This window comes from Vulpes vulpes, chromosome 7 (genome assembly GCF_048418805.1).
Source record: "Vulpes vulpes isolate BD-2025 chromosome 7, VulVul3, whole genome shotgun sequence".
Classification (NCBI taxonomy): domain Eukaryota; kingdom Metazoa; phylum Chordata; class Mammalia; order Carnivora; family Canidae; genus Vulpes; species Vulpes vulpes.
In genome coordinates, this window is record NC_132786.1 from 40,614,030 (window position 1) to 40,641,031 (window position 27,002).

The 27,002-nt window shown below is 44.6% G+C and overlaps 1 protein-coding gene and 2 long non-coding RNA genes across 5 annotated transcripts in view; 2 read left to right on the plus strand and 1 right to left on the minus strand.

The window, feature by feature from the left end:
* The window catches only part of LONRF1 (LON peptidase N-terminal domain and ring finger 1), a 36,663-nt gene extending 35,534 nt beyond the window's left edge, over nt 1-1,129 (minus strand). Inside the window, exon 1 of the mRNA XM_072763584.1 lies at nt 310-1,129. Within this exon, the coding sequence (XP_072619685.1) occupies nt 310-1,039 (730 nt within the window). The 5' untranslated portion in view covers nt 1,040-1,129. The remainder of the gene's footprint in view (nt 1-309) is intronic.
* The window catches only part of LOC140599668 (uncharacterized), an 88,314-nt gene that overhangs the window by 782 nt on the left and 60,530 nt on the right, over nt 1-27,002 (plus strand). The window lies entirely within an intron of this gene.
* On the plus strand, nt 10,678-14,214 carry LOC140599667 (uncharacterized). Of its 2 annotated transcripts, none has more exons than XR_012002574.1 (2): nt 10,678-10,795; nt 11,301-14,214. It is a non-coding gene; the product is annotated as an uncharacterized lncRNA (long non-coding RNA). The 2 variants fall into 2 exon arrangements; XR_012002573.1 differs by having other exon boundaries at nt 10,683-10,795; nt 11,314-14,214.

The following is a 27,002-nucleotide window of genomic DNA, read 5'->3' on the forward strand; positions in this document are numbered from 1 at the left end:
GCGCCCTCCCCCGGGCCGCGCGCTCCGCTCGGGGCGCTCCCCGCAGACCGCAGGGCCGCGGCCGGGGAACCCCGAGCCGGGCGCCCCTCCCCGCGCCGCGTCACAGCCGCCTCCGAAGGCGATCCCCATTGTGACCGAAGCACTCCGGGGCGCCGCCCCCTCCCACACCCGCCGGGACCCCGAAGCCCCACGCGCGGGAGCCGGGCGGCCTCGGGGAGGCGGAGAAGCGTCCCCGGGGCGCCGCGGGCCCGGGTGGCCGGCGCGTCGGGGCGGGGGGTCGGCCGGGCCCGCCGCATCCCGCGCGGTCACCTGCTCGCAGCGCCTCGCAGGCGGCGGCCAGGGCCTCCCGGTAGCGTCCCTGGTGCAGCAGGTCCCCGAGCCGGCCGGCCGCGCGGGCTCGCTCCCGCTGGCCCGGGAACCACTTCTCGGCCAGGTGGTTGAGGACGACGCTGGTCCTGAAGCCCGAGGCGGCGATGGCGGCGGCCGGAGGCGGCGGCCGCGGGGTGGTGCCCTCGGCATCGGCGGCGGCGGCGGCGGGCGGCAGCCGGTCCCGGCACAGGCGGCAGCGGGCTCGGAGCTGCCTCCGCAGGCAGCGACGGCAGTAGCTGTGGCCGCAGGGCACGGTCACCGGCTCGCTCAGGAAGCCCCGGCAGCCCAGGCAGCGCAGCAGCCCGCCGGCCCCGGGGTCCGCGCCCGCCGCGGGGGCCGCGCTGCAGCCCAGCCCGTGGCGGAGCCGGTAGCTGAGCACCAGGCAGTCCACCAGGGTGCCGAGGCAGTCGGGCCTGACCGGGGCCCCGCGCCGCAGCGCCGCCGCGTACGCCTCCAGCGCTCCCTGGAGGTGGCCGCCCAGCGCCAGCAGCTCGCCGCGGCGGAGCAGCAGCTCCCAGCGCCCCGACTCCGCCGCCGCGCGCCCCAGCCGGTCGCCGCCGCCGCCGCCGCCGCCGCCGCCCACTTCCCAGAACCGGCCCCGGCCCCGCGGCGCGGGCGCCATCTCCCGGCTCCCCCCCGGGGAGCTCCTAGCCACGTCCGGAGAAGACATGGCCCGCGGAGGGCTGCGCCGCCGCCGCCGCCGCCGCCCGCCGCCACGGTCGCGGAGCCTCCGGGGCGCGCGGCTCCGCACGCGGCCCGCGAGCTGGGGGGCGTGGCGCGCGGACACAGCGGGGCGGCGCGCGCCCGGGAAGCCCCGGGGGCGGGGCCTGGCGGGCGGGGGCGGGGCCTGGCGGGCGGGGCGGGGCGGGGCTCCGCCCAGGCGCCCGGGACTCCCCCGCACGGCCCGCGCCCCGGTCCCGGAGGAGCCGCCCCTGGCCCCGCCCCTCCCGAAGCCCCTCCTGGGCAGGAACGCGAGGTCAGATGATCCCCCAGCGGGGCTCCAATTGGCTTCTCCCGAAACGGGGGCCTGGCTTGTAACTGAACAAAGCCTCTGGCCGCGCGGGCCGCCCCGCCCCTCGCCTCTCCGCGGGCCGCCTGCCCTCACCTGCCTCCGAGGCTTCTCCCCCGATTCCCGCTTGGCGGGTGCTTTTCTGCCGGCGGCTGGGCCCCGGGGCTGAAGCCCAGATCGCCAGCACCGCCCGGACACGCCCGGCGCCCTGAGGGGGGGGCCCGCCCCGGGACCCGTCTTCCCGGCCGGTGGGCGCCTCCCCGTGTGGTGGTCAGGTGCACGCCTGCAGTTTCTTTACACCCAAGTTACAGATGGACATGTAGAGGCGGAGGACCTAAGAGTGCGCCGAGTCAGTCTGGGGACTCTGTGACTCCTCCCGCCTAGGCTAGGTCGACTTTAGAAACAAAATAACCCCACCCACGTTCCTGAGCCGACTCCCAGCGGAGGACAAGGCACTTTTCCACGGTGGCAAGTTACTGCGGATTTCCTGTGTAAAACTGCCCCCACCGCGGGGAAGAAAGCCCGCAGGTTCCCAAGGTGGCCGACGCGCTCTTCCCATCTCATTCAATGCTCCACAGCTGGCTAAGGCCTATTTTTGGCATTTTTAAAGAGAAACCACCAAGATGCATAGTTTTCATAGGGCAGTATAACGCTACAACCTGCGCAGGGTTTGCAGCATTGCCAACAGAAGGAAAAAAATGATCTGGGTTTTTGTAAGTCGGTTATATTTCCTTTAAACTTGGTATCAGCGAGTTTAAAGCTCTCCGTTGAGAATATAGACCTGATAACAGGCCACTAGATTGTTAATGCTGGAAGTGACTTAGAACTTTTAATCCTTTTTCAGATGGTTAGAACAATGGCCCAGAGAGGGAAGGTTACCTGCCCCAAATCACACAGCCAATAACATATGCAGGCTCTGCTCCCTTCTCTCATTTCACTGTTAGGTTACCGTGTTAGATCTCAGAGATATATTACATGAGATTTTCAAAATAAAGAAAGTTGGTAAATGGAATGTTAACCGGAGCATGCTATGCCTGAAATGGGCTAACGTTTAATTAACATCCTTCTTTATATGGAACAGGCAGTTAGGCTCAAAACTGCTTTTGAGTTACATATGTTTTTACTACACAATGAGCAAATTCTGTAACTTCAGACGAGATGTGGATATATTGCCCCAAAGGAACAAGGAAAAAAGCTAGTTAAGGAAAAGCGGAGGCTCCCATTCCAACAGGGTGCGGAGGCAAACGGGTTCCTGTACTATTCATGATTGCACCTGAAAAACACTGTAGCCAAGAAACAAGGAGCAATTCCTAATCGTTTGAGGTGGGGAATATTGGGATTAATCGTAATTGTGACCTTGAATTTAATCCTAACCCCCCCCCCCCCCGCCATTGCCTTCCCTCAATAATAAGAATGAATGCTCACATACTCGAGACTTGAAACCATAAGTGAGAAAACAAATATCCCTCTGTAGATGGACATTGACTTTTTGTGATACCTTCCTGTCCTTAACAGCAGCTGGCAAAAATGTACAATAGTAAATACTTCATACATGTGTCCATGATTACACATGAAGTATAATAAATTAACAAATATGCTTATATTTCCTTCAGATAGAGTTCCAGTCAGGTTTTATTATGGAATTTCCCCCAAAAGTAAAATGTATGGTTCAGAAAATAGTGTGAAGTATCATTTGTCCTTTCGAGTTTCTTTTCCTAATAAATGTGACAGATAAGCACATCTGATTCTGGTGTGAAATAAAATGGTACAATTACAATAATGTGAGAGGGGAAAAAAAAAAAAATGGGACCGTGGGAGGAATCTTGCCGTGATCTCCTTGGCATTTGTGAATGGTTATAATTCATGTTTGCTGGTTTATACATTTACATAACTGGTTCTCATTTATGTAACTTATTTATGTAAGAGGCTGCCTCTGTGGCCTTTCTGTGCTGCACAGTTTCCCTCTGAAACAGGAAGTCTGGGGCAAAACAATCACCGGCTGTAGCAGGTCACTCTTCCATCATTCTCTGCCTCCAAAAGGGGATATGCACTTTGATGTGACTGCCTTTTAAATTAAGAGGAGAGAAAAACTAGTACCTTCATTCATTTTCTAAAATTCGGACTTTGGTCTCTGGCTCCCCGGGCAGGCTGCAGTGGAGGAGGGGGAACCCGTGAAGCAGCCCCCTGGCCAGAGGGAGTACACCGGGGTGAGGCTCTCCCCTCTTTCCCTTTGAGCATTACTTGCCTCTGTCTTTGCTAACAAAGTAGTAAAATCATGAGATTTGTATTTCATTTCAGTTTTTTAGTGTTGTCTTCTAAAATAGATCAGTTATGTAAGAGAGTAAGAAGAAAAGCATATCTGTTTCCTAATTTGGAAAATGCTTATCACCATCATTCCCTTCGTATCCCTGCCCTCCCCCCGCCACACCAGAAGGAGACTTTTCCTGATATAGTTAGGTAAACTCCTATTTAAGAATAACGTAACATAGTGCTTTTCCTGGACACGAGTCAGCTGAAGATGTGTATTTGAGCCTCTTTTTTTTTTTCTTTTTTTTCTTTTTTTCTTTTTTTTTTTTTTTTTGCCGTGGGTGAATTTACCATTTGTTTCTTCACATTCTTACCATTAAAAAAGAAAGCCTGAATTTAAGCTTTAAAGAGCCAAGCAAAATTATATCCTCTTTCTGATTTATTGCAGTTGGTAACATTCCGGTTAGTGCATTGAAAACAGTAAACTCTAAAGTCCAATATAACCAGCACACACCCAATAGCATATATGTACATAATGCACAGATGAAAGGGTCTTCAGAGACCACCTCTCATAGCCCTTATTTTATGTGTATGAGGACACCAAGATCTGAGAAACTCCTGGTTTAACGGAAGTCATACTGGAGGGGCAATCCGGAGACCTGGTGCCGCCCATATTTGTGCTGTCTATCTGGGAGGAAGTCATTTGCCATCTGTAAAATGAGGGAACTGGAACCATCTCTCAGGTGCCTCTGCCTCTGGATCTGAGCCCTAAGGGTTTGTTTGAACACAATTGAGAGGAGGCAGCGAGTCTTCCAAGCTCAGGAACACAGCAACGTGACACCTGTTACATGAAAATCTAACAGCAGAGGAAAGGCTGAGAATAGAAGGGGTATCAGGAAGCACACTTTGTTGATGCACACCCAGCCCCATCCAGGGGAGGGGGGATCTGATCTCTGGGACGTTAACCCTTTCAATCATAGGACAGGGATCCCCCACCACACACACCTCCTCGCCCCTACTGTAATTCTGTGAGAGGCTGGAGAAAAGTCTGGGTGTGGGGGGGGGGGGGTGGTTATATAACTTGGGCATTTGTGGGGAAGTTTATATAAGATGCTAAAAATACAGTATATGATTGCTATAATGGTGTTCTAAGTGAAAAGCCCTAATGAGGACAACCTGCGTAGGTTAAATAGAGGTGATGCTAAGTAGATATCTAAACCCAATTGTCTGCAGTGACTACTGTCTAACCAAGTACAGTTTACTACTCATTGCTAATAAAAATATTCTGTTATCTTCATGGGGAACACTGTCAGTGTGCTCAGGGGGCACTACCCTTACCATGGGCGCCATTCTTAATTCTTCTTTCCAATGCTCTAAAAAAATCTAGAAATACTAAGTAGGTAACCCATATTCTATTTTATTGGTAGGCAAATTGATAAAATGAGCATATTTCCCAGCATCAAGCTGTTAGAAAGAAAGGAAAAAATCCCATATATAAATATAAATATAAATCCCATATATTATTTAACAAGCCCTAAGAATTAACCACATATGAATTCCTCTTGCTGCTATCCTCCTTCCTTGACTGCACCCCGCCCCCATGCATTTAGCACTTATCATCTGATATATTATACATATAATTTGTCTCTACCCTTGAGACTGTAAACTCCTTAAGAGCTGGAATTTCTGCCCATCCTGTTCACAGATGTGTCTCCAGCACCTAGGACACGGAAAGGACACTAGATGATCATTGTTGAATGAGTCATGGACAAATTAATGATATCACCTAATATTCTTCAGTCTTGTTAGTGATGAAAAATCTTTTAACTGCTAATACACGAGGATAAGTTATTTTCTTCATTTCTCTTCTCTTTCTTTCATACTTCCCATCTAGTCTGCCAAAAGATCTTCTTGGTTCTGCCTTCAGGATATATTGAGAGTCTGACCCCTTCTCATTGCTCCCTCCACCCCCTGACCTTTCACTCCCTCCCTTCCTCACTCCATACCCCCATAGTCACCATGGCCCAAGCCATCAGCATTTCCCCTCCTGAAATAACACAACCAGTTTGGGTATTCTTTAGATAAGAATTTTGCAAGTGGAAACAGAAAATTAAATTCAGCAACATTATATGTATCTACAAATCAAAAAAACCACAAAGAAATATATAGTTGAACAGCACAAGTTTGAACTGTTCAGGTCCACTTGTATGTGGATTTGTTCTGTAAATACACACAGTACAGTACTGTCAGTGTATTTTTTCTTCTGTTTTTTTTTTTTTAATATTTTCTCTAGATTACCTTATTGTGAGAACATAGTATATAATACATATACAATATATATGTTAAGCAAATGTTTGTGTTATTGGTAAGGTTTCTGGTCAACCGTAGGCTCTCATAAGTTTTGGGGGCATGGGTTTTTGACTGCGCCGGAGGTCAGTACCTCTATCCTCTGCATTATTGAAGGGTCAACTGTATAATCACCTAACATAGTGAATGAAGCTTTAATAATTTGAAAATTATAAAACACTAATACTTTGGATAGAATCTAGCATTAGTATTGCTATTATTACTTAGAAATGCTCGCTAAACTGAGGATAATAGAAAGTCTTTGAAGATTTGAGAAGACTTGGTGATCCCACCAAGTTACATGGTCTACGTGGGTCCATGTAGGATCCCAAGAGGGTGATCCCACCAAGTCCATGATGTCTACATGGGTCAAAAAATCTTGGAGCCATCCCGAGCTCCTCTCTTTCTCTCCTATTTCACATACACAAGGCCAGCAAATCCTTTTGGTTCTACCTTCAGAATGTATCCAGGTTCTGACCCCCTCTCACTCTACCACCACCTTGGTCCAAGTCACCAGCAGCATTCCACACCTGCTGGATTACTGCCACAGTCTTCTCACTGGCTCCAACCCTCTTTGTTCTCTTGTCAGCACAACAACCAGAGTCATCACCCTAAACCATAAAACAGTATGCTCCTCAAAACACATTTATTCCTCAGTTGAGCTCCCAAGAAAATTTAAAGTGCTGACCAGTGACCCAGAAGTTAGTCCTTGATCTATCCTATGCACCAGCCTTTCTGATCTATCTCCTGCTGGTCTCCCCATTCTTACTCCTCCCTGAGCACATTGGCTTCCTCATGGCCTTGGCTCTCTCTGTTCTCCTGGCTTGGGATGCTCTTCTGACAGATATGCTCAAGGCTGCTCTCCCTCTTTCCCTTGGAACATTTGTGCAAATGGCACCCTCTCGGTGATGATTTTTCTGGTCTCCCAATCTCTCTTACCTGTTTTTTGTTTTTTAATCTTTCACGTTTATCCCTAATATTTTAATCTTTTCACGTTTATCCCTAATAAACTGTATGTTTATCTTATTTATTATAAATTCCACAAGGGAAAATTTAGGGACCAGGGGGCAAAGACAAAAGGGCCAGATGATGGAGACATTATTTATGTATATAATAAACTGCTTTATTTACTGTTGGATTTCCAGTGCTTAGAACATATATAATAAATCCATGATTAAAAAAAAAAAACAATTGTCGAATGGTAGAATAAGGAAGGGGCTTTGGTGCTACACACAGGTATACGTGTGCTTTGCTGCCCACCTTTCTGCTTGTGCTGGCTACGGTCATTGTGCCACTGCTTAGAGGAGAGAGTGAAGTCTGTGGAATTAAGGAGGTGGAATGGAAACTAGAACATGGTTTCTTATGATAGGATCTAACAAAATCATAATTGTATTTAAGAAAGATAAGAGAAATAAAGTTGCAGTGTCAGCTTCCTTGAAAAAGAATCACTAATCCTAGTGGACAACACTGAGTAAATATACTTTTCGATAATTCATATATGTTCTGGCAATCTGACAAACTCCTCATGCCTGCCAACTATAGAGGAACACCCCCCCCCCCCGATTCTGTCCCCCTACGATGTAGTTTCGTTTCATTTGTACCTTCCCAAGATTATGTAACTTGGTCAGGCTATCCCCCCGCTGAGAAGATAAAGCCTGGCTCATTTTCAGCTCCTGTGTGATGTTTTTAGAATCTGACATATTAAATTGTAAAAATGTAAGATTGCAATTCATAGAAGAATGAATGATGTGTATAAAGTGAACATGTATATGGGTTCATCTGAAAGACCAGAGTACGTTATTTGGGTGGCGTGGACATTTGAGCTGGTGAAGGAGCTACAGGATGTTAGGTAGGCAAGTCCCTGTGAGTAGATTGGGCCAGATGACCTGTGTCCCAAGATGGTCTACAGGTTCTCCAAAAAAGGAGAGATGATCACTTCAGATGATGGAAGAGTTCACAACCAGGAGATGATAATGTACAGATCAAAGAGTCAGGGCAAGGACATAATGGCGGAATAAGCAACCAGGTTAGAGGTTGAAAGTTAAGAGAAAACCAGAGGAAGAGGAAGAGATGTAACATATCAGGTAGATATGCATCACAGACCATCTTTCTTCAGTGTCCAGTGCATGGTTTAGGCCAGACTGGCTTAGGGCCTTGGACAAGAGAGAAGGAACTTTTTTTTCTATCCCCGTTTTCAACTCTGAAATAGCTAGACTAAGGGATACTTTCAGACTTAAGTGAAAGAAATTCAGTAAACAACACAGATTCTACAGATTCTATTAGCCAGTACGGAAAACTAATTATCACAAAAATAAACAGTCCAGAACAAGTTTAAGAATAATGGATATATTAAAATACTACTAAGGGAAGTCAGACTCAACTAAAGTTTTAGGTCAGTCAAGAAAGACAGTGATGCTTTCCAGTGATCCATCCTTTGGTGTTTTTGTCAAGAAGAGACTGCTGGGCTGCATGCATGGTCCAGGTATCCCACTCCCTAAAATAATCCTTAAATTCTTATATCTTGTCTTAATTAATCCCATTAACTCCCTTATGGAACCAAATTGCAAACACATAACTTTGAATAAAAAGCCTCGCCATCAGAAATGTCTTGACTGGACCTGTAAGTAAAATGTACATATTTGGTCCAGTACATGAATCCATTTATGATGCCCCCTTCTCTGTCCTAACTGGCTAGCTCATATGAACTCCCAGAATTCTAGCCACTAATTTAATCTGATTCTGACCCCTATCTTTGTAAAAATTCAGGATCTGACACCTCTGACTCTGACTCATTTGTTAGGTGACGACACTTCTCATCCAGTGTGGAGGGAACTGAAGGTTCCTGCAAACCCATTTATTATCAGGCTGACTTTGCTACAAGTGCCTTTGGCTTTAGAGGATTTATTTATCTGGGTATCACTGTATCTTTCTCCCCTGTTTCATCAACTCAGGCCTAAAAGAACTAAGGCCTTTTCCATAGCAAGTGCTTCACCAGATTTAGATCAAACCTTTCTGAGCAGACGGGGGCATTTTGAGTAAAAGAACAGCTCCAATTTTGTTTCTCCTAAATTTGATGTAGCCGAGTTATTTGACCCCAGATATAACTAGATAGCTTAAATGCAGCTTGCAGTAGCTGTGAATACTAAGCTTTCATCTATGGTTGACCCTTGAACAACACAGGTTTGGACTACGAAGGTCCACATTCCGGAAGATTCTTTTTCCATAGATATAGTACAGTCCTATAAGTGTATTTTTTTCCTTATAATTTTTTATTATTTTTTAAAGATTTTATTTATTTTTTTATGAGAGACACAGAGAGAGAGGCAGAGACACAGGCAGAGGGAAAAGCAGGCTCCATGCAGGGACCCCGATGTGGGACTCAATCCTGGTACTCCAGGATCACACCCTGGGCCGAAGGCAGATGCTCAACCACTGAGCCACCCAGGCATCACTCATTTTTTTTTTGACCAGGCAGGGGTCAGGGCTCCTACCCACCCCTACCGCCCTGATGTTGTTCAAGGGTCAACTGTGAATCTGTTAAAACAACTTGCTTCAAAGAATGTTTTGGAATTTATATGATAAATCAAACTTGTTTTGTGTTTGGGGAAAAAAAGAGCTACTTATATATATAAGAAAAGTTTGCAAACACAGAGATGGTGTCAGTTGAAGGACACTGTGCCGCACACAATGAGGCCAAAAAGCATCTCACTCAGAGCATAAGCTATCCCCTCCACCCCTCCAACCTCCTCCACACCCCCCATCCTCCACCACACCCCCATCCTCTTCCACACCTCCATCCGCCTCCACACCCCTATCCTCCTCCACAGCCCCCATCCTCCTCCACAACCCCATTCTCCTCCACACCCCCCATCCTCCTCCACACCCCCATCCTCCTCCACACCCCCCATCCTCCTCCACACCCCCCATCCTCCTCCACACCCCATCCTCCTCCACACCCCATCCTCCTCCACACCCCATCCTCCACCACACACCCATCCCCACCCCCCCATTCTCCTCCACACCCCCATCCTCCACCACACTCTCCTCCTCCTCCACACCCCCATCCTCCTCCATACCCCATCATCCTCCACACCCCATCCTCCTCCACACCCCCATCCCCACCCCCATCCTCCTCCACACACCCCCATCCTCCTCCACACCCCCCATCTTCTTCCACACCCCCATCCTCCTCCACACCCCCATCCTCTTCCACACCCCCCATCCTCCACGACACCCCCATCCTCCTCCACAGCCCATCCTCCTCCACACACCCCCATCCTCCTCCACACCCCCCATCCTCTTCCACACCCCCCATCCTCCACGACACCCCCATCCTCCTCCACAGCCCATCCTCCTCCACACACCCCCATCCTCCTCCACACCCCCATCTTCTTCCACACTCCCCATCCTCCACGACACCCCCATTCTCCACATCCCCCCCCATTCTGTGAACCTATGGGAAAAGTTTCTCCAGCCCCGTGTTTGATGAGGGGGTTGTAACACATAATTTCTAGTCCCTTCCAGCTCAGAGAGGCTGTAATTTCTGAACAAATACATCCCTTGCCTTTTGATAATTTTCTAGTGGAAAACCATGCAGCTTGGGCTCACATGCGAAATCTTTACTTTTGCAATTAGAAGCCCCCCCCCCCCCCCCCCCGCCCCGTCGGAGGTTTTCCAGTCCTGGAGCAGGCGGGGTCTACGCATGCGCGCCGCGCTTCCGCGGGGCCTGGGCGGGGGCTCTGAGTTTGGGGGGCGGGAGGGGGGTGGAGTCCCTACCGAGGGGCCCGCTGTGGCCGAACCAGGACCAGGGGCGGTGTGACGTCGGTAGGTCCCGATGGGCCAGAGGGGGTGAAAGGTGGCCCCGGGGTTGGCTGAATGGGAGCTCAGCGGGCAGGCGGGCGTTTGCGTTTGGCTCGGGTTGACGGATGCAAAGCAGTGGCGGCGGGGATCAAGGGGGCGCGACCTGCGTCTCTTCCCCTCCGAGGGCTTGTCAGGCTTGTCCCCCGCGGGCTGCAGGGGCTGAGGGGTGGGCCCGAGCGCCCCACCCCTTCCTGGCTGCTCCCTCGAGGGCTCTGCAGCCAGGTCGGCCACCTGGCCGAGGCCCGGCTGTGCGGTGCGGAGCCTGCCTGCGGGCGGGGCGGGAGCTGGGGGCGAGCCGCAGGGAGCGGTCTTGGTAAAAGGTAGCCGGGAGCCTCGAAAATGTGCTCCCGTATTTCACGGCGGAAAGCAGGGTGTAGTGAGCTTTTTTATTAACCCCCGTGGGGACATTGCAGTGACAACTGTATAGGGGGGAGAGTGCTATATTCAAGTACCCACTGGTCTTTGAAAGAGACTTTTTCCAGATCAGCAAAAGAGAAGTGATCGATGTACACTGCGTGCCAGTGGTGACCTTGAGCTTCATATCCACCAGCCCAGCAACATCTGATACTATGATGCTGGCCAGCGCATGCTATGAGGAGCATGCCAGGTGTGGAAGACACCCAGGGAAGAGGCCACAGGCTTACCAGGACCTTGGAGTTAACCGGGGAGCTTCCCTTGAAGCTTGTAAAGATAGCCATCGAAGTCATGAGAAACAATAGCCCCACCTGAGGCTTGCCACCGGACACGTCTTTAACCTTCAGCTGTGTCCCCTTCAGGTGCAAGGGATCTTTTTGGGTTTTTTTTTTCTTGTCCACTAGGAAAACCTTGTTTACCTCCAAGACCACCAATGGAAGCTTCCAGCTGTACCCAAGCCATTCCAGCAGAGGACACAGTGGACATACCTGAGTTTGAGGCAGAGCCCAGTGGTTATGGAGCCCCATGGACAAGAGGATCACCAACCTCCTGTTTGGGTCCACCTCCTCTCATGAACTGTTTTCCCAGAAGCACATCCTTCCCTAATCACAGAGCCTACTGTGCCTGACAAAGGGATAGGCACCACAGCAAGTGCTGCGGACAGGGAGGCAACCGAGTACAGACTTGGCACATTAATACAGCACCAGCAGGAATAGCCTTCATGGATCCAGCAGGAAGTGGAACCTGCATGTTCATGACAGGTGCTTCTGATGTGGCCTGAGGTCTTCACATACTTGGAGCAAGTGTTTGCTTCTAGTGCATACTTGCAGCATGTCAGCAAGAGCTGCTGGTTCCTCCCTTGTGGACAACATGTATGTGGTGACTGCAGGGCAGAGATGACCAGCAAGTTTGTTGCAGAAACAGTTAAAGGTCCCACAGCAGACCTCTTGTCTCCATCCTGCAGGCTACACAGTGAATGGGATGGAAGCCAGAGAGCCCCCCAGCCCAAGGCAGAACCCAGAGGGATCAAAAGGAAATGGACAGAATTCTATCAGAAGTCAGTTCCAGCACCATAGGACCAGAGAAGACAGACAACCCTAATATCATCCTTCTTTGGCTCCTTAGCTCCCTGACACTAGGGGTGAGGGAAAGGAAAAAGCCCCAGCAGCCCAGGAGACTGAGGACACAATTCCTCCTCCAAGAAAACACCACAAAGGAGTCCTACGTTATGCCACTTGTTCAGGGTCTTCAAGCAAAAAGGGTTCTTCATGAACTTCAAAGCCTGCCTTATTGTACAGAGTAGAGAGATGAACATCAAATCCAAGATGGTGGAGGAGTCAGGGTGGAGGCCCCCATGCAGTCATCTCAGTGCGGCAGGGGCGAGGTACCACTGAACTATATATCAGAGACCAAGGATGCAGGAATTTTGAAGCCTATTAGAAAAGGAGTTACAGCATGGAGACCTAGGTATTTCCAGTTATTTCTAAAGCTTGCCTTAGATTTAAGTAAATAACTTAAAAAAAATAAAGTACATTTTAAGAATTAAAACACCATAAAGCACAATTGAAAGGCACATCTCTTTTCATCATGAAATTCACAAATGCGTGTTGGTGGGAAGAGTCTGGTAGGTGATGGAAGAATTGGAAAACACCTGTATTCACACCAAGAATAAAACTGTGACTCAGTGGGCCTGTGCTGGTCAGAGGAGGAGTCTCTTACCTTCTTTCTTAATCTGTTTGGATTGCTGTAACAAACATATCATAAACTGGGTGGCTTATAAATGAACGTTTATTTCTCACCGTTCTGGAGGTTGGGAAAGCTAAGATCATGGTGCCAGCAGATACATTGACTGGTGAGAGCCCACTTCCTCATTTATGGCTATCTTCTCACTGGAACCTCTGATAGCAGAATGGACAAGGGTTTGCTCTGGGGTCTCTTTTTTAAGGGCACTAATTACATTCACGAGGATACCACCCTTAGGGCCTAATCACCTCTCAAAGACCCTACCTCCTAATCCCATCACTTTGTGGGGTAGGATTTCGACATGTGAATATTCAAGGAACACAAACAGAAAAAAATCTATAGTGCCTTGCTTCCTTTTCTCTAAAATGCATCTATTTAATTATGTAACCGAATGAGCCTCAAACTCCAGTGGAGATCAGAATCAGCAGAAGTGCTCTCTGAAATGCTTATTCTTGGCCTTAGACAAACTGTTATAGGACCATCTTAAGTGGTGCTGATGGAGATGACTCAGGATCTTCACTCAGAAGAACAGGGATACGTGGTCCAATTTAAGAACTGACCCTGAGTGTCAGCAAGTAGGCCCTGTACATTTTTTTTTTTTATGTAGATGTGCTCATCTTTTTGAACTATGTGCTGGTTCATTTTAATCATACCTACTGTAGACATTCACCTCATTAACAAATGTTGGAATAAGAGCTTACCGTATGCCAGGCACTGTTTTAGGTGTGTACCAGTTAAACACTTTTGATTTTTTAAAGATCTGTTTTCTGTAATGCTATATACAGTCTACCTTATTTTTATGGTAGCTGTGTTGTAGGGGTGAGTGCTGTATAAACTAAGTGACAGAGGATAGGATGGGATGGAGAAGAGAGACAAGGCTTTTTGTTCTTATCCTTCTGCTGATTACCTTTGCAAACTATAGGGGATGCATCAAGCTTCCAAGGCTTTATAATGTTACCAAAAATATAAATACAAGTATGCCATGACATAGGTAAGAAAAGACAGTTGTTTTTCAACAGTGGGTTAGGGGACGGGGAGGTCCTGAAGCAGTGGCTACACAGTATAGAAGAAAATGACACATCCTTCCGTTGTTTTGAGAAGGTATCCAAATTTGGGAAGCATTAACTTATCTTTCTCCCCTCTTAATGAATGGACATTAGGTTGAAGGCATGGAACAGCACACATATTTAAGGAAAGGAAATAAAATGTCTTATTTCCTTACAATACTAACGGATTGCTTCTTTCTTACTATGTTACTCTGTCATGGTCTTGTGTTAAATGTAGGAAAAAAATAAGGCCCTTTAGCAAATTAGAGTCAATGTTGGGAAATCCATTTGCTCTGGTTTCTACACCAACAGGAGAGGTTCATAATGTTGACATGTCCAGTCTATTTATGGGCCACCTTGCATCTGGTGAAACTGGGGGGACCTTGAACATCCTAGTAGACTCATGGATAAGATCTCTAGCCAAATAACCCTCCTATCAAAGAAACCAGAGGTAGTTCCTACTTATCCTGGGGGAATGGGTTTCAGTCCCCTGCTAGCTAGCAGAATTATTCAAACAAGCCACTGAGGGAGCCAGATGCCACCTCACTCTCTTGACACTCAAAAGTCTGCTTGCCATAGCCCTTAGCTGTCCATTCCATTCCTGTATGGCTCTGCATGACATCAGTGTCCTCCTCTGGGCTGCACATATATGTGACTAATGAGCTTTTGTGGGTCTCATCTTCCAGTGTTGGCATCATGTGTTTGGCCATCACTGTAGCCCTAGGGCAAGAACCCCTCCCTCCCCAACAGGAATCACAGGGGGTGATTAAAACATGTTTTATCCCCTGAATAGGATTGTTGTTAAAATAAAACAAACTCCTATATTAAAAAAATATTTTATCTATTTATTCATGAAAGACACAGAGAGAGAGGCAGAGACATAGGCAGAGGGAGAAGCAGGCCCCCTTTGAGGAGCCCAATGTGGGACTCCCTAAGGTTCATGCCTTGAGCCAGAAGCAGACGCTCAACCACTGGGCCACCCAGGCACCCCAATTCCTGTATGTTTAAATAAAATGTGCCTGTGCATAATTTTAGAAGGCATTTTTTTTTTCATCCATAACAAGATGGTCAGAGAAAGTGATCTCCTCGAATACTTTCTTTTCATCATAGCCTGTACTTGTGATAGACTGGAGGTAACAAAGTAAGTGGTTGGCCAGTTGCATAGCGTCTGCAGGGGCCATAGATTATCACAGCCACAGCAAGCCCAGAATTAGTCAATATGGGATAAAGGCAGGAGTCATCATTTCTCAGGAAGCAAACTAAAGCAAACACAAGAAACAAGGCCTCCCTCAAATTTATGTTGGGTTATTATATTTAGGTTGGGAGTATGATTAGCCTGTGTTGCTTACTTATTGATAAATAAGAGCTAAGCTCCCAATTGCCAGGCTGTACAGCAGACATCTGGGCTCCAGAAGAAGGTGTGAGTGCGAAAGAAGGCAAGAGCAGGTGTGTGTCATCAAGTCAAGCTTCTGCCCTAACTTCACGTGCCCAGCAGGGACACGGGGACCCTTCACGATTTCTGCCCACGAATGGTTTCCCCTGAGAGTGTCTGGTGATCAGGCAAAGAAGGCCCACTCAGGCTGTGTAAAGACTATGTAACATAAAGAATGGCTTGTGGGAGGTGAAGCCAGCAATTAACAGGGAAGCGGCCTTAGACCTTCCAAAGGCGGCACAGTCGTTGGGGGACTGCCTCTCTGCTAGTGTTTGTGAGAGAGCGCATTCACTGTGCTCCCCTGAAGTGGACCATAAAGGCTGGTTTGCACATCATCAAATGTACCTGGGTGTTCTGTTACCGAGTTAGCTACCATTTATTAGCTACTATGTGCCCCCCAGTGCTACATGATCTCCTTTAATCTGCTTATCAACATTTTGGGATAGGTACTATTACCCACATTTTGCCAGGGAGGAAACTGCATTGAGTAATTTATTCAGACTTGTACAGCTAGAAAGAAGAGGTGGAGTCTAGATTCAAACCCAGAGCCAAGGTTCTGGATGTGCAAGCAACCAGGATGTGTCTGGGCATTTCTGGGGAGAAGGAACTAGCTAGGAGGACTGTCTAGGACAAGCTGCTCCAAGTACAATGCCAATAAAGAGAGATAGGTCATGGCTTTACCACAAATATAATTTTGTATTAGAGCAAGAAATCAACCAGATGTCCCATAAGCATATACCATTAGGACCTGGTTGGAATACAGATGGATCCGTGTAGGAAGTGACATTCCAGTTAGGATGAAATAAACACAGAACCACATTGTGTATTTTGATGCCATTTTCTCAACAGCTTGCACCTTACTGTACAGATTTATCGAAGTAGTATTTTTGTGCTCTACATAAAGCACAAATCAAAATATGCATGCTCTGGCATCGATCAGCAGCCAGCACTGCATATTGGTTGCGTGTTTATTTCTCCTTTCCTTACGTAAGCGTGTTTACATAACATCAATACCCAGAGCAGGAGCCAGATGATGTTATGCTAACTGATGGGAATAGCAAAGTACTGCAGAGCTCAGCACTTTTGGACACCGCTGCCTTCCGATGGTATCGAATAATGAGAAACTCTCCACCTTGAGAACACACCTCCTGGAGCTTTGTACTCTGTTCATTGACTTTGCTGCCTTTGGGTTGATGGTAGCCTGTCTTTATGCTACATTGATTAGTTAGGGTTTGGTTTAAGCAATTATGAAATCCGTTGAGGCTTAAAAAACAAAACAAAACAAAAAAAACCCACGACCTGGCTGAATAGATGGGGACCTTCCTGAAGGTCTCTTGTTAAAAATTCATTGTTACGAAGTATTTTCGACATAGTGATTTATAATTGAATTCACAGAGCTTAATGTTAGGTCTGAAGGATTAACTTGTAAATTATGTAATTTGAGCTACAGCCATGCTAATTGTGTTAGTTCAGAAGAGTGTTTACACGGACATGAAATCACTGTTTTGGAGACACCGGCAGAGTGAGACATCCCAACCAGATGAAGTTAGCTCCCCTCACCACTTCAGCACATACTTTAATTAGTATTTATGTGCGCTATATAAATACATAATTATTTGTACATGTCTGCTCTATGGTCTCTAATTAGCTTTGCCTCCTTTTTATTACCTTGAAAAAGAATTTTTTTCAGATGCCTCTATGTCTCCCTCCTCTCCAAATTTCAAAACTCCTAGCTGAATCCTCTGAGCCCTGTGAACACACACCAGGATTTCATCTGGCAGTAAGAGTTTCAAGTCAATTAACGATCTCACAGCTTTGCAAGCCTCTCATAGGAATCAAACCTAAATGACTCTTCCCAGATACAAGTCATCTCTTGGGTAGTTTCTTTGTCTTAGAGTAAAAAACACTTCCAATTACTTGTTTATGTCATCAAATGGCCACGCACTCAGAGAGCCCACATTAGAAGGAAAGTCAACGTCTAAATGAGCATTCATTTGTAAAAGATCTCCCTGTATTGAGAGGCCCAAGATAGTTTAAATGTATATGCTATTTCTATGTTATTTACCTACTAATTTACCTAATTTCCTATTCACATTTTTTTCTCAGCCGTTTCACTTAGAGTGACCAGTAACACTTGATTTTCCCAGCCCATGCCCACATGTATTTCTAGCAGTTTTCTGTGTGCTCCATTTTTTATGAAAATCAAGTATATTAAAATCTGAACTTCTCTAGAGGTTAAATTGGGAGGGATTATTTGTTTGTTTGTTTGTTTACATTACAGAGGATCCTTCACTTTACAAAAGGGATCAGGGACCTCTTCTTTCTGTAAATATTATTTAGCACATCAGTGAGATAAAAAGAATTCTCTGGATGACAATACAACAATGTGAAAGTACTAACTGCCACTGGACTGTACACTTAAAAGTGAGGTGGTCAATTCTGGCGTATTTTACCACAATTAAGAAATATATGTTATTGAATTACTGTGGACCTGCACTGTGCTAGAGGACATGGCCACGTCCATGGCACTTCTACTCTAGGAGGAGGTCTAGTGCAGCAAATAATGGAGGAAATGTGGCATGGTGCTCTGAAAGATATGTTGCTAGACCTGAATATCTAGCAGTGGGAACCTAATTTACATACCAGGGCTCAGAGAAGGCCTAACATCAGGAGGTATGTTAACATGAGACGTGTTTAGCCTTCTGAAGTGTGGGGAAGGGCTTCATGGGCAAGGGATCAGCATGGGCAAAAGATCTAAGGTGGGAAAGAATTCAATGTATTTGAGCAACTAATGAAAAGCCCGTGTGGCTGAAGAAATTATGACTGGAGAAAAATGTGACATGAAAAGAAGTTGGAGAGGCGTCAGAATCCAGATCACTCAGGTAAGAAGGATTTGGATTTTATTCCAAGTGAAAGGAAAGCCACTGAAAGGTTGTAAACTGGGGATTTACATGATCTTATTTATATTTTTACAAAAACCACCCTGGCTGTAATACAGATGGTGGATTGAGGAGGGAAAGTAGAAACAGAATAAATGGGGAACTATTTGAGTACTTTCTCCTCATGTATCTTAAAATATAATTTGCCTTTAAAATTAGACACAGAGGACATTGTATTTTTCACGAGTACATTTCAGGGAAAATAAAATGCAAAGTACATCCATTGGTAATTGTTTCATTATATGCATCTAAATTTTTTCTTTGACTTTTTCTACTCTGCTACTCTTTAATTTGCTTTCCCTTGTTTTTTTTCCTGAATTAGTAGGGGATCTTTTTTTTTGACCAAAAAGATAATTTATGATAAACTTATAAACTGTCTAACATTATTCACATGTCATGTATTACTATTGCTTTTCTTTAAATATCAGATAGTAAAAGCACTCCAAAAAATATTTCACTGGCTCAAAATATGAACCTAAATTATTGATTAGTGTCTTCCCATCAAGGTCAATATTGTCTTCCCTTTCATCTTACTTGAAACATCCAATTTTTTCTTGGCTGATGAGCATGACCCCTAGGGATCAAGTAGAAGGTTCCTGAAGAAAGGGCACATCTCTGGAATAGGCCAGATTCTCTAAGTGGTGTCTGTTTCAACACTAAAAAAACTTTTTTTTTTTTTTTTTAAATACTTGAATTGCCAAAACCAAGGACTGGCAGAGAACACACATGGCATGAGGCCAGAATTCCCATGACCTATAGTGAAAATTAAGTTGTGCTAAGAAGATGTACCAAGGCACTCTGCCTCTCTGCATCTTCAGTCTTCCTTTCAAAGAGCCAAAACCATGTAAAGTATAAGAAAATACCTCATGATGGTGCATAACTCTGAATGCTTAGGCTGAAAACACCAGGAAACAGGACTTCATGTCCCTCTTCCCAGGTTTATGGTTTGAGAAGTAGCTGACACACTGCCATCCTATCTACAAAATCCCCACCCTCTTCTCCATGTCTCTCCATGTCTCTCCAGATCCAGCCACTCTCAGAAAATAAGTGTGATGGGAAGGGTAGAAAAAGGAAAGTGTATCTTGGTTTAACTACACTCACTGCTGAAACAAATAAACCCTAACATTTCAATTAATGCAGTAGAAGTGTTTTCCTCCCTCACACAGTTTTCCAACTTGAGTTGCCAGGTGGTGATTAGGAGGTTGAACAAGGTCTGCTCCACACAGTCATTCAGGGATCCAAGTTGCCACAGGCTCAGCCCTCTAAAACATGTGGCCTCTTGGGGAGGGAGATAGGGGGAAATGGGAAGTTGTTCAAAGGGCATAAAGTTAACAATTATACAAGACCTATAAATTCTAGAGATCTGCTATACAACATAGGGCCCCTAGTGAATTGTATGGTATCATGCACCTCGAAACATATCAAAAGGGTAGATCTCATGCAAAGTGTTTTTATCACACACACACACACACACACACACACACACACACACACTAAAAGCAAAGGGACCCAAGGAAACAGTTGGAGATCATGGATATGTTTTGTTTTGTTTTGATGGATATGTTAGCATAGGTATATGCATATGTCCATGCTTAACAGATTGTATACATCAAATACGTGCACTTTTTGGTATATCAATTATACCTCAATAAAAAACATGTGACTTCTAATGTTTTCCTGAGCACCAAGAGCCAGTGAGCAGATGTGAGAAAAGAGAGTGGCCCACATATGGCAACTTCTGCTTGGTCAGACCAAAAGTACTGCTATATTCACTTCCACTCATGCCTCCAGCTAGAATCCTAACTGCAAGGGAACTGAGATAGCTAGTCTGGCCCTGTGTCCAGGAAGAAGAGGAAACAGAGTTGGTGATTACGATGAGGATGGTGTGGTTCTCATGTGTAAAGAGCTAAAAAGCAGGAGAGGAAAGTGGACTGCTGGAAATTGTGTTTTATTTACTTGCTTGCTTATAGTTACAGAGAATCAGAAATTGGGGATGGAAAAAATTATTGTTTTTCAGTAGATGAATATCTATTAGAAATTTGAAATAGCTATCAACTTATCTCAACTAAAGATCTGAGAAAGGAATTTATTCATTACCTACATTCAGAGGGCGGAGCAATAATGTTTCACCTTCGGTGTATTTGGTTGGCAAACACTGAGTCTACACTGACTACAACATGAGTAAAAACAAAAACTTAAATGGGGCTTATGAATTTTTTCTTAGAAAAAATTAAAGGAAATATCACAGGAAGACAGATTAAAAACATACCTCTGCCCATGGCTTATTTTAGAAACCAGAAGTAAAACACTCTCAGTAGAATGAGAGACAGCAAAGCTCCTAGGAAATGAAAGTTGTGTAAGGAATGAATGGTCCAAGATAAGAAACGTAAAATAGAGGAAATGGGGGGAGGGTTGTTAATGACATTGAAAACGATAGAAAACGCAATAGGAACATTAAAATCATCTTTGGAAGTGTGTGGAAGGCACAATTGGAGCAGAGGAAAATGAATTAGGAACATAGAAACAAACTTGAATTTTCACAGAATGAAAAGAAAGTGAATAGACGTGAAAGGATGTCAAGAAAGAGAACTGAGCTCACCATATAGGTGAGTTGGGTTTTGGAGAAAAGGCCAGAAAAAAATACTTTATGAAGGTGATTTAAGAGCTGTATATGGAGAATAAGAGCTCTTTAATTCCAGGCCAATGTGAAGTAAAAGATACAAAGAGACATATCCTGGCACATATTTTGATTTATAAGGATAAAAAATTTAAATCCGACCCAGGGCCAAAAGATAAGCCACCCACAAAAAAGAGAAAGACAGGTAAAAATTCACCTGCCTTTGTACCTCTTGAGAATTGGCAATGAAGAGAAATTTCTATATAATATCAAGATGAAATCCGTTAAGATCCAGCTCTTCATAGGCAGCCAAATTGTATGTTAGACAAAATAAAGGTATATTCAGAAATGCAGTAACTTAGAAAATGTATCATTTGTGTACTTTTTTTGAAAAAAAATTACTCAACGACATAATCTAACTGGTAGTGAAGCAAAATTGAGAACTCATGAATGGGGAAGTGACGGTATAGGAGAGCTTGGGGCAAGCACCAAAAGCAGCACATGTCGCATTAAATCTTAATGATCTCCTAAATACAGCTGAAAATGAAATCGTGTCAGAATATTTCTTGGAAGACAAAATTTATCCTGTAAAATGGTCTCATCTATTTAATGTACATCCTGCCCTTTCCCCGTCCCTGCAGCAGCCTCTGAGGCACCTCTCTGGGGGTTCTGCAGGACACACTGGAAATCCCAGGCTCTTACACTAATCATCTCACCCTGAATTACTAGGTTTTCTGGGATGTTTTTCCTCCCAACAATTCTGACACCAAATGTGTGGGTTTGTCCCACATCAACAACCAGTTCTCCAAGTCTCTGGACACCACCTGGGTGTCCCACAATTCAATTCAATTCTGATACTAACTATCTGGAGATAGTGTTAGACTCCAAAGGCTCAAGGTTCAGTCTCACAAGACTCTGCCCTCCTTTAGATGCCAGACGTAAGTTCCCGAGGGCCACCTGTCTTTCTTACCAATGGGCTACACATCAAGGATTCCCATGACCTCAGTTTCAATGATTTGCTAGAACTACTTACAGAACTCAGGGGGAACACTTTACCCATATTTACCAGTTTATTATAAAGGATATAACTCAGGAACAGCCAAATGGAAGAGATTCATAGGGCAAAGTATGGCAGTGGAGGCAGGGGATAGAGACTTTCATGCCCACTCTGAGGGTGCCACCCTCACAGTACCATGATGCATTCACCAACCTGGAAGCTCTCTGAAGCATGCCATTTAGAGGTTTTTATGGCGGCTTCACTGCATATGATTAAATCATTGAACTCAATCTCTAGCCCCTCTCTTCTCACTCTCTGGATGTCCTGGGGACGTGGGTGAGAGCTCCAACCCTCTAATCACATAGTTGGTTCCTCCCAGCAACCAGCCCTCATTCCAAAGCTATCTAGGGTTCTACAAAGAGTCACTTTATCAGTATAAACTCAAGAATGGTTGAAGGGGCTCATTATGAATAACAAAACACTCCTATCCCTCAGAATATTCCAAAGGTTTTAGAAGCTCTTTGTTAGGAACCATTGACAAAGACCAAATATAGAGTTCTTATTGTATCACACTTCTCATAGTTTCATTTGTGTTATTTCATTATTGCTTTTTGTTTGTTTGATTCTTGAATGCTTGCAGTCTGAGTCCTTTCATGAATGGAGCAGGAGAAAATATCATAAAGCATTGAGTAATATAAAGAGTTCACACAGAGCAGGCATATAATCAAAATCAATATAGCCAGCAAGCCAGCCCAGAACTAAAGGCAGGGGGCTCTGTGTACAGGATATTTCTTGTGTTTTCCACAGACTGCCAATTACTTGGAAGAAGGGATATAATTGTCACATAGAGGACACAGCCCAGCTAGCACCTATGCATGTGGTTCTCTGTTGTTTTTAAAAGTCAAATGGGACCATTATTTTTCTTCTATGGACCTCAGTTTTTTTTTTTAAGTAAGCTCTATGCAGGGCTTGAACTCATTACCCCAAGATCAAGAATCTCATGCTCTACTGACTGAGCCAGCCAGGCTCTCCTGGACCTCATAGTTAGGATTGGGTATACTAAGTAATAATTTTCCCAATTTTAGTCGTTGTAGATACTGATCATGCCTACTCAATGGGGGGGAAAATGAGTTCTTATGGACTGAATGGAAATATCTTACTCTTAATCATAAAGCACAGATATAAAGATATGTGAGTACATACAGTACATAAAAGCATATGCAATATATCTCTGATATTAAAATTTCATGTGGGTGACTAGGAAAAAAACATATCTAAAAAGCTGATGATTTTATTTTTTTATTTTTTATTTTTTAAATATTTTATTTATTTATTCATGAGAGAGAGAGAGAGAGGCAGAGACACAGGCAGAGGGAGAAGCAGGCTCCATGCAGGGAGCCTGATGTGGGACTCGATCCCGGGTCTCCAGAATCATGCCCTGAAATAAAGGCAGCACCAAACCGCTGACCCACCCAGGCTGCCCAAAAGCTGATGATTTAAAAAAAAAAGGTAATGATGTTCTCATATAAATGACTTCTTTTTTTTTAAAGTTTATTGATTTAAGTAATCTCTACCTCAACGTGGGGCTCAAATTCACAACCCCAAGATCAAGAGTCACATGTTCCTCTGACTGAGCCAACCAGATGTCCCAAATGACTTCTATCAGAACTTTTGATCTGTATTACCTTATCAGTATTATCACATTTGGTTGGAATTTCAATCAAAAGCAAATAAATGCCATATCTTATCTTGTGAATAAGTATAATTGGTCATTCAACAGTGAACATTTTGCCAGACAATGATCTAGAATACAAAATGCTCAGGATATGAAAGGATAAAACTCTGTCCTGCCTCTCTAATAACTTACATTCTAGTTGGGAGAGAGAGATAGTAAACAAATTAATAAAAATATGGATAATATATCAACCGATGATAAAGTATTAGAAGAGAAAGACAGCAAGGTCTGACAGAGAAAAGAGGTATACTGTTTCATATAAGGTGCCCAATTAGAGAAGGTTCCCTTTGATGAGGTGACATTTGAGTAGAATCCTGAAGGCTTTGGGGCAGAAACTGTTTGGATAACTGGGGAAGAATGTCCAGGTAGAGAGAAGTACAAAGGACCTGAGGTAGGAGTGGCTCAGTATGTTGGATGTATTATAGAGAGGCTCATGGAGTAGCAACAGAGTGAGCAAAAGGGAGGAGTAGGAGATGGGATCAGAATAGCAGATAAAAGGGAAAGGTCAGGGGATGTAACAACATGACATAACTGAGTAAGGTGGAAAGCCTTTGAAAAACTTAAACAGAGGAGTTTATGATGTGATTTCCATCTTTAGAGGTTACATTGGCTGCCTAGTAGAGAATAGATCTTAGTTCAATGAGCTTGGAAGACAGGAGACCAACTGGAAGACTACTGCAATAGTCCAAGCAGGAAATGGTGGAGACTAGATGAGGATATTCAGATTTGGGATACACTTTACAACATGCTTTTTTGGAAAATCCAAGACAGCCAAGACCCCCATAATGAAAGATTTTATATTGGGAAATACAACATCATCTTATGGTTCTAGGTCTTATTTAGGAGAAATCTTTGCATGTGTTAAAAAATAAAAGGGGATTTTTCCTGGTATGGTAATTCTTCAGGTTAGCAAAAAACCAGCAAATCTCATATTTTATTTTATAGGAAAATTTTGTTTGTAGTTGCACCGAATTTCTATTTGGGGAAGGAGTGGCTCTTATTAAAAGACAAGCTCTGCATGTTTGGTTACACAGATGTCCTTTATTTCTGAAGCTGTCAACAATATTTCCATGATTGCAAGTGGTCTACATTGATGTAACCTGCTATGCTACGTAGTGTTTGAAGTGCATTTGTATTTCCAGAGCTCAGAAAGTACATAACGAGCATTAATGAGTCTTCCCATGCAATTTTTAGCTCACTCCTGGCATTGATCAACTGTGTTATGCTTAGTGTGGTGAAACTTTCTTCCAGATAAAAAATCCGACTTTGGCCCTGAAATCTGTTTTTCCGATGGCTATTAATCAATTTTGCAAGCTGCCTCAAATTCTTTTTGGAGATAGGCTGTCATAAATAAGTAAAAAATAATCTTTGGTTAGTCCGGAAGTGGGGAAGTGCAAGCTAGTATACGTGCCAGATAGCATGGCTGGACATATTTATGCATATGGGAAAGCCTGACTCTTCCTTATGGTTACGTGGGTCATACTGCTTGCATATCACCCTCCTCTCAGTCTCACGAAGGGTTGTAAACAGCATGTAATCTAAGGGGCTGCTATCAAAACAAATTCATTTCATGAGATGTGAGCTGTCATTGCACTTTGGCAATGACTTGAGATCACTGGTTAGGGTTTTTATAGCATGTTTCCATAATGGGCCTGTATCCCTCATGAAGAGGAGGATTTACAGGGAAAAGAAAATTCACAAGTCTTTTTAAACAGAGACATAGAGTGGCTCCCTCATTTCTGGAGTGCAAATAGATTATATATTATATATGGCTAAGCAGTATGTATGTAAATATATATTGAGAAAATATTTGTATTTTATATCACAAATATTGTTTACCCTGTGTGTGGTCAATGTATATTTCTAAGTATTTACTGAAGGAAAACCATGTGGCTTATCTTATACCTCAGATAAAGTGGAAAAAGAGCTGGCAGGCCTGAGATTGAGAAAAGATCATAAAATACTTAATGATCTGAGGACAAGGGGGAGAGGACTAAGATCAAACTTACATTAAAAGCAGTGCAGCCAGGATGCCTGGGAGGCTCAGTAGTTGGATACCTTCCTTTGGCTCAGGTCATGATTCCAGGATCCTGGCATCAAGTCTTGCATCAGGCTCCCCCACAGGGGAGGGAGTCTGCTCCTCCCTCTGCCTATATCTCTGCCTCCCTCTCTGTGTCTCTCATGAATAAATAAATACAATCTTAAAAATAAATAAATAAATAAATAAATAAATAAATAAATAAATAAATAAAAGTAGTGTAGCCAGCTAGCCACCAAAAGACAGCAGAGTCTCTCCACTGATTGAAGAGTGTAGGGACCAGAAGTATGGGGACCAAATTATTCATGGAAGGAACACACCAAAATGCATGCTGCTGAAGAGAGAAGCCCACGAGAGAAGCCACCAAGACAGTGCCCCCCCCCCGCCCCCCATGTGTCAAGAATTGACATGTTTATGATCTTTGGGTAAGCACATGAAGGAAAGGAAGGGACGAAGAAAGAGGGGAGAGTCCAAGCTTCTGGCATAATCTTGCCATGGTTCCTAAAAACAGAAGGCTATGAAAGCTACAAATCCCTAAACCATGAAGTGCTATGTGAGTGTCTATTCCACACCAACTCTAAAAGTAACAAATCATGTGATGGCTTTAAAAGAAAATAGCCCAAGGGCCACCTGGGTGGCTCAGTTGGTTAAGCATCTGGCTCTTGATTTTGTCTTAGGTCATGATCTGAGTCCTGAGACTGAGCTCCACATGGGGCTGGCTCTGTGCTGGGTGTAGAGCCTGCTTAAGATTCTCTCTATTCAAAAAAAAAAAAAAAAAAAAAAGATTCTCTCTATTCCTCTCCCTCTGCCCCTTCCCTCCTCTCCTTCTCTTTCTCTTTCTTAAAAAAAAACCAAAAAAACAAAAACCAACCCTCCTCCACCAAAACAAAACAAAACAAAAACCTTTCAAAAACTAAATAAAAAATAACCCTTTTTTAGAACAGCGTGGGGGAGATTGAAAACAAGATAATACTTAAAGGTGAAGGGGGGGGAACACACCAATATTCATAAAAAATTACAGACCCCTGAGAGCTCCAGACTTTTTTGAAGATCTCTAACACTGAGAGAAGTGTTCCAAGTATTCCGAGAAGTCAGCTTTGCTATGCACAGACCAGGACCTGGAGTCCGTTTACAATATCTGAAAACTTCAATGTAAGTTCTAATTAAGTTTGCTTCTCTAAAGATCAAGTTTAGTAAAAGCGTCTGGAAG